Source organism: Thalassophryne amazonica, chromosome 7, assembly GCF_902500255.1.
Source record: "Thalassophryne amazonica chromosome 7, fThaAma1.1, whole genome shotgun sequence".
NCBI lineage: Eukaryota > Metazoa > Chordata > Actinopteri > Batrachoidiformes > Batrachoididae > Thalassophryne > Thalassophryne amazonica.
Genome location: NC_047109.1, coordinates 87,050,175 through 87,067,340, shown reverse-complemented (window position 1 = coordinate 87,067,340; position 17,166 = coordinate 87,050,175). Strand labels below are relative to the sequence as shown.

The 17,166-nt window shown below is 39.7% G+C and overlaps 1 protein-coding gene across 1 annotated transcript in view; it reads right to left on the bottom strand.

The window, feature by feature from the left end:
* Positions 1-3,458: 3,458 nt before the first annotated feature.
* Positions 3,459-17,166, bottom strand: part of itga8 (integrin, alpha 8) — a 169,115-nt gene continuing 155,407 nt past the window's right edge. The window contains exons 26-30 of the mRNA XM_034174930.1: positions 10,155-10,271; positions 9,948-10,061; positions 7,741-7,842; positions 5,423-5,545; positions 3,459-5,327 (exon numbers count right to left, since the gene is read on the bottom strand). Of these exons, the coding sequence (XP_034030821.1) occupies positions 5,238-5,327; positions 5,423-5,545; positions 7,741-7,842; positions 9,948-10,061; positions 10,155-10,271 (546 nt within the window). The 3' untranslated portion in view covers positions 3,459-5,237. The remainder of the gene's footprint in view (positions 5,328-5,422; positions 5,546-7,740; positions 7,843-9,947; positions 10,062-10,154; positions 10,272-17,166) is intronic.

The following is a 17,166-nucleotide window of genomic DNA, read 5'->3' as shown; positions in this document are numbered from 1 at the left end:
TGTTGAAATTAACCCAGGTCCTGACTCAAATGTATTTATCCCACTTTTTATGTATTTTTTAAGTTATTATGTCAACTTTTATACACTTACTAGTGCTGGAATGTACACATCTATCACAGAATGTACACCTCCAAACCTATCATTTCCTACTTCCACTCTGTTGCACCACCGTGCCCCCCTCATAAAACTGGACTCTGCTCCTGTACTTCCCTTTTTTTATAGTACAGAACCAGGTCCCAATCCAAAGAAGGGTAAACGAGTTTGTCATTCCAGGAAAAATCCAAAAACTTTATAGCAGCTTAGTAGAAGCAAAGGTCTCAAAATCTGCACAAACTAAAGCCCATGTAACGGCAATCAGTTAATCCTGGCTAACACCAGAAATTCCTGATTCTTTTCTCTCCATTGAAACTATAGTTTATATCGGAAAGACCGTACTGGTAAATGTGGAGGTGGAGTGGCGCTCTATGTAAGTCAAAATTATGCGCACTCCATATCAAAAACGGAAACTGCTTCGGAGTCACTGCAGCTAGTTATAAATTTTACAAATCAACACGCAATTACAATTATAGTAACGTATAAACCTCCGAATGTAAATCCAAACCTATATGTGTCTCAGCTCTCTGATATATTAAAATTAGTGAATACAAAGGAATTGATTGTACTTGGAGACCTAAATCTGGACTGGAATGACAGCTCATCTAAACCATTAAAAGCTCTTGCAACCAAACTTGGACTTACTCAGTTAATCAAAAACCCAACTAGAATTGGAAAAACACGCAGCTCTGTGCTTGATCTCATCTTTACTTCTCAACCCTCCAAATTCGCTCTCTCTGGTATAGTAGAAACTGCTATTTCTGATCATTTCCTTACATATGTAATCAGGAAAAAAGCCAAGAATACAAAAGGTCATGCTAGTCATCCAACTGTGACCAAAGTACTAAACTCTAATTTACCATGATTAAACAAAGAGATTGACAATACTGACTGGTCAAATGAAATGCAACTTAGAAACCCTGATCAAATCTTAATTAATTTTCATGAGAAAATCGAAACTGTAATTACAAAATATACAACTGTCCGAACGATAAAACAACGGCAAAATAAATTACCTTGGATTAACTCTCAAATAATTAAACTTCTTAAACAAAAAACTACATCTTTAAAACAATATAGAAAACCAAAACGCCAGAGAGTAAATATCAATTCAGGCAAATTCGAAATAAATGCACGGCTGAATTATACAAATCCAAAATGACATATTTTCAAACTTAATTGTTCAAGCTGGCTCAAATCCTAAAACGCTATGGCAAGTACTTAACAACATAACAGGAAACAATAAAAAGAATAACTTAAATAAAATTCAAATGAATATCGATGGTAACCTCGTCACGGAACACAAAAGGATTGCAAGTGCTTTTAATGATTATTTTATATCCTCTGTAAAGGAGTTATGTCTTCACATCTCCTGATATTACAACAGTGCAGACAGGTCTTCAACCATTGTTCTCCTTTACAGAAGTCTCCCAACAAGAGATATCTGCCACTTTTCAATCCTTAAACAACTCTCACACACGGGATGGCACTGGCTTAACAACGAACTTCCCGAAGACACACTCTGAAAGCTTTACCTTTGTTTCACCATCTGATCAATTTATGTATTAGACTGTCTGTGTTTCCATCTTCCTGGAAAACTGCCCTGATCATTCCCATATTTAAATCAGACAATCCTACATGCATTTCAAATTACAGACCAATAGCTATACTTTCAACAATATCAAAATTACTAGAAAAAACTCTATAATCAACTTATCAACTTCCTGGAGAACAACCACCTGCTCAGTGACTCTCAGTATGGTTTTCAGTCCAAACGTTCCACTATGTCTGCTCTTCTACTGTTCACTGAACATATACACTCTGCTTTAAACAAAGGACAGGTTACAGGTGCAGTTTTTATAGATTTCTGTAAAGCATTTGATACAGTAAATCATCTCATTATACTAAGTAAACTTCAGTCCTTTAAGCTGTCCCAAAGTGTGCTTCACATGATTACATCCTATTTGAGTGGCAGGTCTCAAATAGTCGAAATTGGTCAAACTAAATCTCGTCCTCTTAAATACAATATCGGTGTACCACAAGGGAGTACTCTTGGTCCATTACTGTTTCTTCTTTATATTAATGATCTTCCACTTATATGCAATTATTCTAACGTTTGCAGATGACACTGTACTCTTTTACTCCGACTCAAACCCCAATTTTGTAAATGCTAAATTGTCATCTGATCTCAAAACACTCCAAAATTGGCTAACGGATCACCACCTTAGTATTAACATGAAAAAGACAATGTATGTATTTTCATTCCCCCAGGAAGCAACTCCAAATGTGCAACACAATCATGTTCTCCGATTACAAACTGCACATAACAACAACCTATAAATATCTTGGTGTGCTCTTGGATTCTCATCTTAATTACAAAGAACATGTCAACTCTCTGACCAAGAAACTGCAACAAAAACTCTATGTCTACAACAAAATCAGACCATATTTGACAACCTCTGTTTCTCATACATACCTCCATGCTGTAGTCCTCTCCTCTATCTCCTATTGTTTGCCTATATGGTCTCTCACCACAAATGATGCTCTTGATCCTGTGGCTCGACTGTACAACAGAGCTTTTAAAATTCACTGTCAACTTCCAGGTTGGACCCACCATTGTATAGCTCTGTCCAGATCAAATGCTCTGACCTTCAACAGCTATATAAGTGGTATGGCTATTAGATTCTATTTTCAGTTAAAAAAACTTCAACCTGCCACCAGCTCTGTTGGCTCTGGTACCAACTACAAACTCTCAAAGGAGCACCAGATCAACATCGGCGGAACAGCTCCAAGTCCCTTCTTATAAAAACACTTATGGACAAAGATCATTCTTCTACATCTATACTAAGGTGTGGAATGATATCCCTCTGGGCACTAGAACTATCAGCTCAGAGATACTATTTAAAAAAACTTACAGAGACGGTTTATTGAATAGTTATTCGTGTAACCACTCATCTACCTTTCTCACTTGTCTGATCTTTTTATCTTTTTATTTATGTATTTATGATTTTATGAATGTGTGCTGTACATGTTAGGTTTATTGTCCACATGATTGAATGAAATGATTGTGTGTAGGTTTATGTGTAAAACAGGAACCTGCTGTCAGTCAGTCCTGGGGTAATGTGCAATTGTGCTTTTAACCTTTTTCCTGTATAATAAATGAAATGAATGAATGAATGAATGTTATATTTATGTGAAATATTTCTCAAATAAAGATGTTAATAATACCTCCACACAACCCAGAGGAAAGGATTATATATGAATTTAGCCATGAATGGAAAAGAAAGCGAGGGAGGTGGCCATGTGAGGTATGGAGTGAATAAAATCATGATGTGTAAAACCGCTTCCACATATATATGTCGTACATCAGAGAAATAAACCGTTAATTTCTGATTGCTTCACAGCAGTTCCACTTTAATAATCAACGTACAGTCAAAAGTCCACACAACCCAGCAGAAAGGATTTTGTATGAATGTACATGAAGCAGATGAGTGTTCCTTCTTTCTCTAGCTCTCTCAACATATGTGCAGTGTTGAACTGACACATAGTTTAAAGCTACAGTGTGTAGGATTTAAAGTTGTTAGCGGAAATGGAATATAGCATTCATAACCATCATTCATTAATATAACACTGCCTGAAACCATGAATCGATGCGTTTCCATAAGCTCTTCAATGAACTCTTTATATCTACAGAGGAGTGGGCCACTTCATGGAGGACGCCATGTTGCACCGCCATGTTAATACAGTAGCCCAAAGAGAATGTACACAGTACATTTTGCAGAGTTAAATATACTCTGCCAGGATAAAATACAGTTAAATACACTCTATTATAGAGTGAAATTAGCTTTACCGTCTGTGTTTGCCAGCTCCAATAAGAGTCATTCACAGTGTGATAGAGTTGATTTTACACTGTTATAGAATTGATTTAGCACTGTGGTAGACTCTATTTGGACTGGGACCAAATATAGTCCTGGCAGAGTATATTTTACTCTGCAAAATTTATTGCGTACTTACTCCATCTTTTGCATTTTGCTGCACAGCAGGAAGACTGAAGAAAAGAAAATCAGTAGTTTCTTCCTTATGCACAGTCTACTGGTTGCTAGTGCAGGCTAACAAGTCTAAGAAGCATCATTTTTTGAGAAATGGGCTTATTGCAGGAGGAGGAAAGGGAGCATGAATCCAGATCAACAAAAAAAGCAAAAAACATAAAAAAGCATAATGCAATCTACAACCTCACCTCCAGATGGCACTAAATCTTACACACTGTAGCTTGAAAATGAAGTTGTTAACCAGTAAATTTCTAAAGCCTTGGTATGGTGGCCACCAAAGCATTATTAACTCAAAATAATAAAAAAAAAAAGTAATTTATTTGTGCTCTTCTCACTTACATTTATTGCAGTTATGTTTGGGAGTTTCAGCAATGTTCAAAACTAATATACCAACTTATTTATATGTACAACCCCGAATAAAATAATGCCAGTGTAAAAAAGCTTTAGTATCAACACCCAAATATTGCACATACATTTATAAATATATACATTAACACGAACATGTTAACTGTGCCTTTGTGTTGAAGTGTGTAGCTGTCATCTGTGTTATAATGGAAATCTATTTATACAATCCAGTTTGACTTCAAACTGGAATGACTTCAGTCTGACAGGGAAAATGTGTTCATTAAATAGAAGAAGCACACATAATAAACATACACTCACAATACCTGCACGCACGCACACAAACAAGCGCTCGTGCATAAATCTCAAGTTTTTCTGTGTCTCGCTTACAGACGGGTGCGTAAGAACGTTCAGCTGTTTGACAAACAGTTAAAGCACTGTCTTTGCAAACAAAGATTCTTCTGTCTACATTTCCGGCCCTTCGTCACAATATCCCAGAAAGATAAAGAAGGCGGATGGATGTGAGCGACTGAGTCTGTTGGGAGTGTTTTGGTCGCACTCTGTGGTTTAAACCTCGTTCTTTGGTGCCACTGTGTGTGTGGGGCGCTGCGGCCTTCAGTCTCTACTCTCAGTTCCTTTCAGGCAGAAGACTTCCAGCAAAACAATATTGCGTCCGGCTACAGATCCCAGATCTGATTTATGTCAGAAGGTGAGCATCCCTCTCCTCCAGTCAGGACCTGTCTTGTGTTGTCTTTAAGCGTCTGCAGACTGATCAGATGTCAACTGCTCCTGGTCGGAGATGTCGTCATCAGCCGGCGGCCGTGCCCGGTCAAAGAAGCCGCACTGAGAGAGTCACATTCACCGATTACTGTCGTTTACACTCAGAAGCAGCTGTGAGGATGTGTTGTGTGTGTGTGTGTGTGTGTGTGTATACGTACTTTCCACATCGCCATCGTTAGCATGGCCAGCACCAGCAGCCCCAGCAGTATGGCCAGGATGATAACCCACAGTGGAACAGCAAACGCCACATCAGGAGTACCCCACAAGACCAGCGTCCCCATCTAAAGGCAGAGTGTGGGCTCTTTAAGTGTTCCTAAATGTCTCGCGCATGATGTGAGACTAAAGCCACAGTCTGCTCTCAGGCCTCGGTGGTTACTGAGCGCTGAACAGTGGGCAGATTTTGAGGTTCTTAGCTATTATCACGGTCAGTGGCATGTCCAGGTTTAATGGACTGGGGTGGCCCTTGTGGGGGGCAGGGGGGTGGGGTGGGGTTGTGCACACTATGACTCAACTGTGATCTGTTATACCACTAAAAGTAAGCCTTTTCGCAAGTAGGCTAAGTGCGATGATACCCAATCCAGATGATCAAAGTGGGATAATGATAACACTAGTCAACACCATTTTTCTTGCATGGAGTTTTTCAAAGGATTTTGGGTAATTTGGGGGCACTGAATCTGAATCTGGTGTTAGATTTTGCCAGTCACATCGCATTTTTGACATTTGAAAACATATTTCTCACACCAAGCATGGAAGCAAAAGCCGCGGTCTCACACACCTCTTCAGCACCATAAATGATATTACGGCTTCTGTGAAGGCTCTCAGTTGTCCAGCTGTTTTCCACAGTAGAGAAGCTTGAATCCTCGACTAGACTGGGTTGCTTGATGCGAGGACGTTTCGCTTCTAATCACAGAAGCTTCCTCAACTAAATTTTTTGCTCTGGTAGTCTGACTTCTTGTCTTGACTCTTGTAGAGAAGAATAACAGAAGCCACAAAAGCTGGAGTTTTAAACCTAACAAGACCCCTCCTACTGATGGGACAACAATGGGTTTCAACTGTTTCAGTTGAAACCCAGCCTTAACTGGGGAGGGGGTCTGAGACATGCTTTGTCTGCTGTTTTCAATGGGGTACTCAGGTCAAAGCAGTTTCAGTCTTTTGTTCATGGTAATGAGTCATCAGGAGAGGCATCAGTCCCATCATTAGGAGGGACAGCTGCCCTGTCATTAGGAGGGTGCTAACTAGAGCACAATAGGCGCTAATTAGAGCAATTGTTAGTCACTAGCCAATAGCAATCTGCCTCTCGGTAGGAGGGGTCTGGTTAGGTTTAAAACTCCAGCCTTTGCTGGCTTCTGTTATTCTTCTCTACAAGAGTCAAGATAGAAGTCAGACTACCAGAGAAAGAAATTTTAGCTGAGGAAGCTTCTGCGATTAGAAGCAAAACGTCCTCGTGTCAAGCAACCTAGTCCAATCGAAGATTCAAGCTTCTCTACTATGATATTACGGCTCTTATTCACATTTCGTGAACCTGGTTTTGTGCATGATTAGTGGCCTCAAACTCCTGAGTGAATGAGCAACTTCTGTGTAATCCATCAATACGGAACATAAAGATTCCAAAAAAACGTAGTGTGATAGAGGAAATCTGAGCTCAGATTCGGTTTCAGCACCCAAAACTACCCTAAATCAGTTCTCATAGTCCATGGAAGACATTTTTTTTTTTTGACCAGTGTATTTGTACCTCTACACATATACTTGACAGGTTGCAGCTTTAGTTTCAATGTCTGGCGGTTAACCAGGATGTCTTTGATATTATCAAGGGGATCCAAAAAGTGCTTACTGAGAAATCTGGAACTATCAGAACATGTACCAGAATCAAGATAGATCTCATCCTGCAGACTAGTACTGCTAACTGCTCTGTCGGATGTCTTTCTTTGGGAGAAATCTTTAATATTCATATTTCTTTTCATGCTATAATAGTCATATGGTGCAGGACAGACACTAATCTAGTGCAGTATAACTTGAAATGAAAGTTAGGTTTACTGATCAAAGAATTCAATCTAAGTCCTGCCTCTGACTTGGCACATAGACAAATGTAGCCATTCACAGTTAATAATAATGGAGTGGGCACCTGGGGTGACATCAATCAGATTCCATGCCACCACCCATTGGGCTAACTATAACCATGGCAACACTTTCATTTCTTGGATCATACAAATGGAATAAAGTATAATACATGTAATAAAAAATGGGTCAGTGAATTAGTCGAGTTGGTACATGGATGGTGCGATATGAAAATTTGATTTTCTTTGCTACTTTAAAATGATCTTTGGTAATCAAATATCTTTAGGTTTTAGAGTGTTGAGAAAAACAAGTCATTTTAAGATGCCATTTTAGAGGTTAAATCATTACTTACAAACGTATATTGAAAAATAATTGTTGGTTGCAGTCCTGAAACAAGCACACTCGTCAGTCATGGACTTACCGAGGTTAAACATTGGGGCAGGGCCGGGGGCTGGATGCGGTAAGGCACAGCTGTGACCACGACCGACACAGTAGAATTGAGAATGTAGGGGTCGTTACGGCGCTGCAACACACACACATATACAATATATTGTGATAATGCAGTCACTGAGTATTGGACAAGCTCACCTTTTTACCGCTGAAATCACATCAAAACAATATTCACAATCAAGAGTATGACAGCACCACATAAGTATTTTTTTTTAAATTAGTATTGGAAAGAATGCATGACAGTGAACAGGATCCAAAAAAAATCTGCCATACACTCAAAATAGTAAAAATGAACAACAACAACATACTTTCGAAATGTCAGGATGTTATTGGTACACCAACATCTTGAGGAATATGGCATGCTGTATTTTCTTATCTGATACATTGGTTTGCATCAATCTTGGGCAAGTTAGCGCTGTTCAATTTTTTTTTTTTTACCACCAACCTTACACATGAATCTAGCTTTGTGAATCTTTTAGCTTTTAACTTATGACTCTTAAGGTACCTTGACACATGCACAAATTTGATTCACGCACTGGCACCCAATCTGGCATGCCAGTAAATAAATAGTAAATGGTAAATGGACTGCATTTATATAGCGCTTTTCCCATCTGTATCAGACGCTCAAAGCGCTTTACAATAATGCCTCACATTCACCCCAATGTCAGGGTGCTGACATGCAAGGTGCTCACTACACATTGGGAGCAACTAGGGGATTAAGGACCTTGCCCAAGGGCCCTTAGCGATTTTCCAGCCAGGCTGGGATTTGAACCGAGGATCTTCTGGTCTCAAGCCCAACGCCTTAACCACTAGACCATCACCACCAGGACTGTCTTGAGGCACAGATCTGAGGAAGGGTAGAGAAACATTTCTGCTGCTTTGAAGGTCCCAATGAGCACAGTGGCCTCCAGCATCTATCAAGGGAAGAAGATGGCATCCACCAGGACACCTCGTAGAGCTGGCCGCCCATCTAAACTGAGTGATCAGGGGAGAAGAGCCTTAGTCAGGGAGGTGACCAAGAACCCGATGGTCACTCTGTCAGAGGTCCAGCATTAGTCTGTGGAGAGAAGAGAAACTTTCACAAGGACAACCATCTCTGCAGCAATCCACCAATCAGGCCTGTATGGTAGAGTGGCCAGAAGGAAGCCAGTCCTCAGTAAAAGGCACATGGCAGCCCACCTGGAGTTTACCAAAAGACACCTGAAGGACTCTCAGACCATGAGAAACAAAATTCTCTGAAACAAAGATTGAACTCTTTGGTGTGAATGCCAGGCACAGTGAAGCATGGTGGTGGCTGTATCATGCTGTGGGGATGTTTTTCAGTGGCAGGAACTGGGAGACTAGTCAGGATTGAGGGAAAGATGAATGCAGCAAAGTACAGAGACATCCTGGATGAAAACCTGCTCCAGAGCGCTCTTGACCTCAGAATGGGGTGACGGTTCATCTTTCAGAAGGTCAATGACCCTACGCACACAGTCGTGATATCAAAGTTGTGGCCTCAGGACAACTCTGTGAATGTCCTTGAGCAGTCCAGCCAGAGCCCAGACCTGAATTCGGTTGAACACCTCTGGAGAGATCTGAAAATAGCTGTGCACCAATGCTCCACATCCAAGCTGATGGAGCTTGAGAGGTGCTGCAAAGAGGAATGGACAAAACTGCCCAAAGATAGGTGCATGTGATTTCTTAGTTTTTATTTTTAATACATTTTCAAAAAAAACTTTTTTTCATGTTGTCATTATGGGGTGTTGTGAGTAGACTTTTGAGGGAAACATTTATTTACTCCATTCTGGAATAAGGCTGTAACATAAAATGTGGGAAAAGTGAAGTGCTGTCAGTACTTTCTGGCTTGCACTGTATATATAGTGAGAAGTACAAAAAAGTAAAGTGAATGAATTTGCCCTTTATGGAAATTTCTTTATTTAAAATAAATAAATAATTTATTTAAAATAAATAAATAATAAATAAAATAAATAAATACATTTACTTATTTATTTATTTTTGGCAGTGATGACACATAAAATTATTTCATGATACCTTCATGAAATGTCTTACATTTTTGTGACCATATTGTGAACTAATAGATTAAATCACTTTTTGTGATGCCATCAAGAACTGGCGTGAGATCAGGTTGGAAATAAAATGATTCATTTCCACTGAAAATGAAATGACGACACTAACCTGCAGAAAAGTATGAGCCCACAGTCTGGAGCGGATCTTGATCACGGCACTCTGTCCACGATCTAACCATCCGACCACACACGTGATCTGGAGACAGGAGATATTTGTGCAATTCTGCAGAGCACCAGAGATGGAGGAGAGATGTTACACACCTGTGAGTCACTGTTGAACATTTGGTTTATTTTGTCAGCAGGGTGCAATACTCACCAGGGTTTTACCGCGATAATTCTGTGTGGCGATGACGGCTCGTTTGTGGCGGAAAGGAAGAGAAGTGCCATTTGTTAAGAAACCCAACAGCTCCGGTGTATCCGGGAGGGAAGACGTCTGACACAGATAGAGTATTTATCAGAAATGAGGAATCTGAAGTGAAAAAGCTGAACAAAGTATTAAGTCCTTATTCACCGTTTCGGCAGCAGTTTCTTCCCCCTTCAGCATAGACTGACGTCTCCCTCCTCCAGTGCCTGCCTCCCAGGCCTTGTACATTTGTTCATTATAATTATTCATAACAATAAACCATTACTTCTTATTCTGGTTTGCTTTCTGCATTTTGGGTCCTAATCTCTGTCTTTGGGTTTTTTGCCATAATTATTCTTTCATTTGAGCTATATAGTGCCAATTGGGCATTAAATCCTGTCATTAACTGATGTTTAGTCAGACAGCAGGATTCTGTTTCATGAAGAAAAACTTCATGAAAAACTTGTAGGTGTTTTTAAAGAATGTTTATAACGTGTTGGGTGGAATCATCATAGCAGAGTGAGCTCTGTGGTTTTAGGGCTCTGGTTTCACCCAGACAGTCAGTTAGAAGGACAAGCTGACAGCATAAACTAGGAGGGCACTGAGGGCATACTTCTGCCAAAGCCCAAAAGATCCTCATGATACAATATTTTTAAAAAATCATTTTGTGGATTTGCTGTGAAATATAACAGTTTGTAGTTTATGATAGATTGATTCTCAAAGTGGGTGTTGGTCTGCTCCTGTGTGGCATGACGCCTTTGGGCGATGGCAACTGTTTGTGTCCAGCATACATTTTATGTCAGGATTTTTTGTTTCACTTTATGAAAGCATTTTGTTTTGTTATTGTTGCCAAATAACGTTAAACATTTTTTAAATATTCTGATAAAACAAAATTGCTTTGTTTGCATTTATTCTTGACCACATATTAAAATGTGTTCATAAAATATAGGGGCACCAGTCATTCTGACCACGACTCCATAAATACTATTTATGAATGACTTAAAATGTTTTTAAGTGTTTGACTGGGATAAATCTTGCTCATTTGAGTCTGGATGATCTGGTACTATCATATTAGCCTTTGTCTGCATCCATCCATCCATCCATCCATCTATCTATGTAAACAATCTTTGTGACATGTTATTGAATGCTGCTTAATATATACTAGCATGCTGCCTGTGTGGATCCACGAGCTCAAGATTGGGTAGTGTTTACATAATAGGGAGCTGACATTTAAGCAAAGCTTGTATACTGAGTTGAAATGGCGTGTGAGTCCAGAATCTTTTTAGAATGTTAGACCTCAACAAATTTTAGAGGAAGAACTCAACCCTTTTATTTCCTGTTAATTATGTAATTTTTTATGTTAATTTATTGTCTTAATTCTTCTCTAAATTGTTTAGGTTGTTGTTATCATATACACACTTATTATTATTATTATTATTATTATTATTATTATTATTACTACATTTTATTTTATTATTATTTCTATTTTGTCATCCCCAAAAGTCTCAGCCACCACTTTGTGAACAACTGCGTGAAAAAACAGTCCAATATTTCTCAATGTTCAACTGCATCATCTACAGTCCATAATATAATCAGAAGATTCAGAGAATCTGAAGAACTTTCTACACGTAAGTGGCAAGGCCGAAAACCAACACTGAATGCCCATGACCTTCAATCCCTCAGGCGGCACTGCATTAAAAACCAACATCATTGTGTAAAGGATCTTATCGCTTGGGCTCAGGAACACTTCACAAAACCATTGTCAGTTAACACAGTTCGTTGCTACATCCACCAGTACAAGTTAAAACTCTACCATGCAAAGCAAAAGCCGTACATCAACAACATCCAGAAACGCCGCCGCCTTCTCTGGGCTCGAGTTCATTTGAAATGGACAGACACAAAGTGGAAAAGTGTGCTGTGGTCTGATGAGTCCACATTTCAAATTGTTTTTGGAAATCATGGACGTCGTGTCCTCCGGACAAAAGAGGAAGAAGACCATCCAGATTGTTGTTTATATACATATATATATATATATATATACATATATATATATATATATATATATATATATATATATATTTTATATATATATATATATATATATATATATATATATATATATATATATATATATATATACATATATATATATATATATATATATATATATATATATATATATATATATATATATATATATATTTTATATATATATATATATATATATTATATATATATATAGAAACGTTCTGGGTTTTGTTTGTATGTATATGCCTGTTGTTTTGGGTTTTCCTTTTAGCTCCTTGAACTGGTTCCAAGTCTTGATCAGTTGTTGTCAGAGCTGAATTTCTGTAACAAGTTTAACCATGTGACTTGAGAAAAAGAAATCAGAAAGGTAGAAAAGGGTATGACTGCTTCATGGCTTCAAAAGATCCAGTGGGTTAGAGCCAAACCTTTTATGAAAACTGGTAATAATCTTTTTTTTTTATTAATAGAACGCCCTATTTTGTATTTGTCCTGGCTCTGTTCTTTTAGGTTGATGTGCCACAAATTTAATGACTTCTACTTCATTAAGTAGAAGTCATTTCTGTCTCTTCTCCACCAAATCCAGATGTGGGTGAAAACATAAATTCCTTGCAGGACAACAGATGTTGAGAATGTCCAGATTTGACAACAAAACAGGTGCCAGGTGGAGTCGTCCATAGCGGTGACTTATTGTACTTCTATTTTTGGAGTTTGGACATGAGGCCTGGCTGTGATTGAGACCAGGATGATTGAACTGCAAAAGCTTTAAATAAATTATGAAAAATCTTCAGGGTGATATTACATTTTCATCTTGTCTAATTTTGGAAAAACAGCATAGTAACTATTTCTTCCTGCTGGCTCCATGAATGAAACCCAGTGAGGCTGAAATGCTGAAGTGCTGGAGCCTATCCACCTATCCAAGTAATCATGGGTCATGAGGCAGGGTACACCCTGGACAGGATGCCAGTCAGCCGCAAGGCCAATCAGGAATACTTGTTTGAACCATTTATAAACAATCACAGATTCCAAGATCGTCTGCTCAAGCAATTCTACATAATGACAAGTTACTGAGAAGTGTAGTAATTTGACAAGGTCTGGAAGAAAACCCAAACTGTTACCTCTTGGTTCAGAGGACACTGGTTTGGATGGTCAAGAAGGAATTGGAAGCTGCTAGAAGACCGGTTTCACTGTCTCGAGTCAAATTAGATTTGCGTTGCCACAGACTGAGAAGCTGCTGTCCAAGAAAAATGCCGGTGCTCCAAAACAGACACCTGCAAGCTCAAGTAGAGTTGGCAGCTGACAGCTTGGATGTGGAGAAAGGCTTAATGGTCATACGAGACAAAGCTTAAGATGTTTGGCTACAATGACCAGAGGTATGTTTGGAAAGGTGAGGAATGGAATAATGAAAAAGAATGACCTCAAAATTCTTCAGCAAAACCTCAAACCAGCAGCTAGATGTGTGTTCCAGCAGGACCATGTGTTGCAGTTCATCCAGAAGCATGAATGCACACGTTGAACAAAGTGAAACAGTTTATTTGGGGGAAAATGAAGGCGGTTTGGAGATGAGAGGTGGTGGTATGGAGACCAAGGATTAAGATGTGATGAAGTCAGGGCATTTGATGTGACTTGCTGTGAGGAGCGGGTGTGGACAGAAGATCTGAAGCAGATCTGTTTGTTGTGTCATGAGGAGTAAACAAGGAATGTAGACATGATGATGACCTGACTGATGGGATGTGATGAGTTGGGAAAAACCGTAACACTGGATGAAAAGTTAGGCAAACTAAAGCAGAACTCAAAATGTGCCAAAAGTATAAAACAAGGACGCTGTAACCAAAAACGCATACCAAAACATAACAACAGCACATGAAAAAAACCCCACCACGCAGGCCAGACTCTGACAAAACACACATTGAAGCTGGTTGTGGGATGGACAGAATGAGCTAACAATGAGCTTTTTGGGGATGGTCTTCCTAAAATCCTGATCACAATGTTATGGAAAATATATGGACTGTGCTTAAAAGTCAGATCCATTCCAGGAATCCAGTAAATTAAAACAACAAATTGAACTCTACCAATTCTGACAAAGTTCTGGTCAAACATCCAACCAGAATTCTGCCAGAAGCTTGTCGATGGCTACAAGAAGTGTTTGGTTAATCAGAAACATTCATCCAAATATTAAATCTGCTCTATGTATGATGGTTTCATAAAACCCAGAATAATTTTGAAATTAAAACTGTATGTTGTGCAGCCATTCTGTCCCAGAATAAGAACAGTTTGACAAATCATCTATAACCCAATAATGTCATGCCGTTCGTGTTCATCAGGAGTGTATGTAAACATCTGTATTTTCCTGTAGGCCAACGGGGGATCAGCTGTCACAGGAAAAACGAGGAAACAAGCAATGGCCAATCTAGGAAATAATGTTTAATAGAAAAATAATAATAATAAAAAAAGTTTAACTTTATTTGTGTCTTACATGGTTTGAATAAATTATTACAATTTTTCCAATTTTGCATATTTTTTAATTCTCTGATTCTTTAATTCTCACTGGGCAGCCCTACTGCTCTCACATTATCAGTGTTTAATAACAGCTATTTCTTAACAAAATGGCAATACATGGATAGTGATGTAAAGCTTAGTTGGAGTTAAGTTTAATTAACCTAAATTGGCCTGAGTTTGCATCCTGATTCCAACAATGAGGATATCAGGCCTGATTTATTACAATAGCAGGTAAAACGTGTTTCATACTATTGTATACTGATGATAACCAGTTAGCACAGCCCATGACACGCGCACTTGTGGGCATGCACAGACATATGCGCTAACCTCTGTGGTGGTTATTACCACACTTTTCCACAAAGCTGAAATGTTAGCATCTGAAAACTATTTTCTGTCGAGGAGCGCAACATACTTGTTGTACTTTTATCTGCTCCACGTACTTTACAACAGATGTCCTTCCAGACACAACTCCACATTACACAGAGAATAGGCACAGGTAGTCTTAAACTGGGAAACCTCTGTTCCCGAAATCAAGTGCACTAACCACTTGAACACCATTCCACCAAAGACATGCTTGTCATGGAGACAGTAATGATCTTCTAGGATACCACCATCATATACTTTTACCACATAAAGGTGTATAATATCCACTCATTTGCCAGTGATTGTCATGATTGGGCTTGTGGGGATTATTGGGGGTTTTGTTATTGTATTATTTTTCTATTGTTTTATTCTTGCCTGGGTTCTGTGTTGGGGATTTTTCTTGTCTGGTGTCTGGTGTTTGGTGCTTTCCTCCTGTCCTCCCTCCTGCTGGCCACGCCCTGTTCCAGAACCTTCCTCCACACCTGTCCTACCTTTCCTCCTAATCACTCCCTCTTTGTTAGCTGCACCTTTCCCTCACTTGGTTACGAGATTGTTGTGCCTTGTGCCTCTTTCGAGTGTGTATCTTCTGAGTGTCAATCCTGTTTTTGCGTACCTGTGTTTTTGACCTGCCTGCCTGTTTTTGGACCCTGTTCGCTGCCTAATGTTTCAGATATTGTTACTTGTAATGGGCAGCCTTTTTGTGTACCGAACACTGCTCGAACTGTCATTAAACCCTGTCAAACGTACGAGGTCTGTGAGAAAAGTATCTGACCTTTTTATTTTTTTCAAAAACCATATGGATTTGAATCACGTATGATTGCATCAGCCAAGCTTGAACCTTCATGAGCATGTGTGAGTTTTTTCACGCCTGTCGGTTGCGTCATTCGCCTGTGACCAGGCTTTGTGTGAAACTGCGAGAGACCTCCGGGTGGTAACCATTCGGAAAATCCAAATGGCTTTCAGGGATGATTTTATGGGGATTACACAGATTAAGGAGTGATCCAGCCGGTTTAAAGACCGCCCACAGCTGCTGAGAGGCGCCACGCTCCGAGCGCCGATCGACAGGCTCAAACCCCGCTGAAACAACCAGATCATTTCCAATGTGAAGGCTTTGTTGATCCGGGACGTCGTCTGACTTACACAAAAATGGCAGGAGATGTGGGCATCAGTACTTTTTCGGCACATTCCACTGTTACAGGAGTTTTCTTTCATGGAAAGAAAAGCGGACGGATGCGCCACGGAGCCGTTCATGGCGCGGCACAAAACCACCTCCGTGTTGGTCTCACAGGACGGCTTTGAGATGGCTTTCAGACGGCTGTCAGTGGGTTTTCAGTCGTGTGACTAACTGAGAAATTGTGGATGAGCCTGGACATGCCAGAACATGTCCTGTGAGGCTTCATCACGGCGTTGCTTTGCACCATGCGGCTCCATCCCGACGCACGGAATTCCTCCGCTCCTCTTTCCATGACAAAAACTCCTGTAACAGTGGAATGTGCCATTAATTTCCAAACTGGATGCTGTGTTTTATCCGGGACATCCTCTGACTAGCACAGGAATTGCGGAAGACATGGACATCAGCACTTTTTCGGCACAATGAGACAGACGTGCGGAGGAAAAATCCGACGAGAGGGGTGGACCACTGCTCACACAAAGCCTGCTCACAGGCGAATGACGCAACCGACAGGCTTGAAAAAACTCACGCATGCGCACGAAGGTTCAAGCTTGGCTGATGCAATCACACGTGATTCAAATCCATATGGTTTTTGAAAAAAATAAAAAGGTCAGATACTTTTCTCACAGACCTCGTACATCTGAAGCCTGCAACTGTGTCTTATCACTTAGCACCACTGAGTCTGACAGTGATGAGCAGAGCGATGCAGATCACTTGGAGTGCACTCATGATGGCTGTCTGTTCTAGTTAATTTTCACCTTGCTGCAATGAAATCGCAGCAAGTCACTCCAAAACAGAAAACAATCTGCATTGTGTTTTAATTTTAGGGACTGTAGCCTGGCATCAAAACTGAGCAGCTAAATCCACATTCAGGCAGAAATACTTTATAGCAAGATACATTAATAACATAAAAAACAAAGCCATATG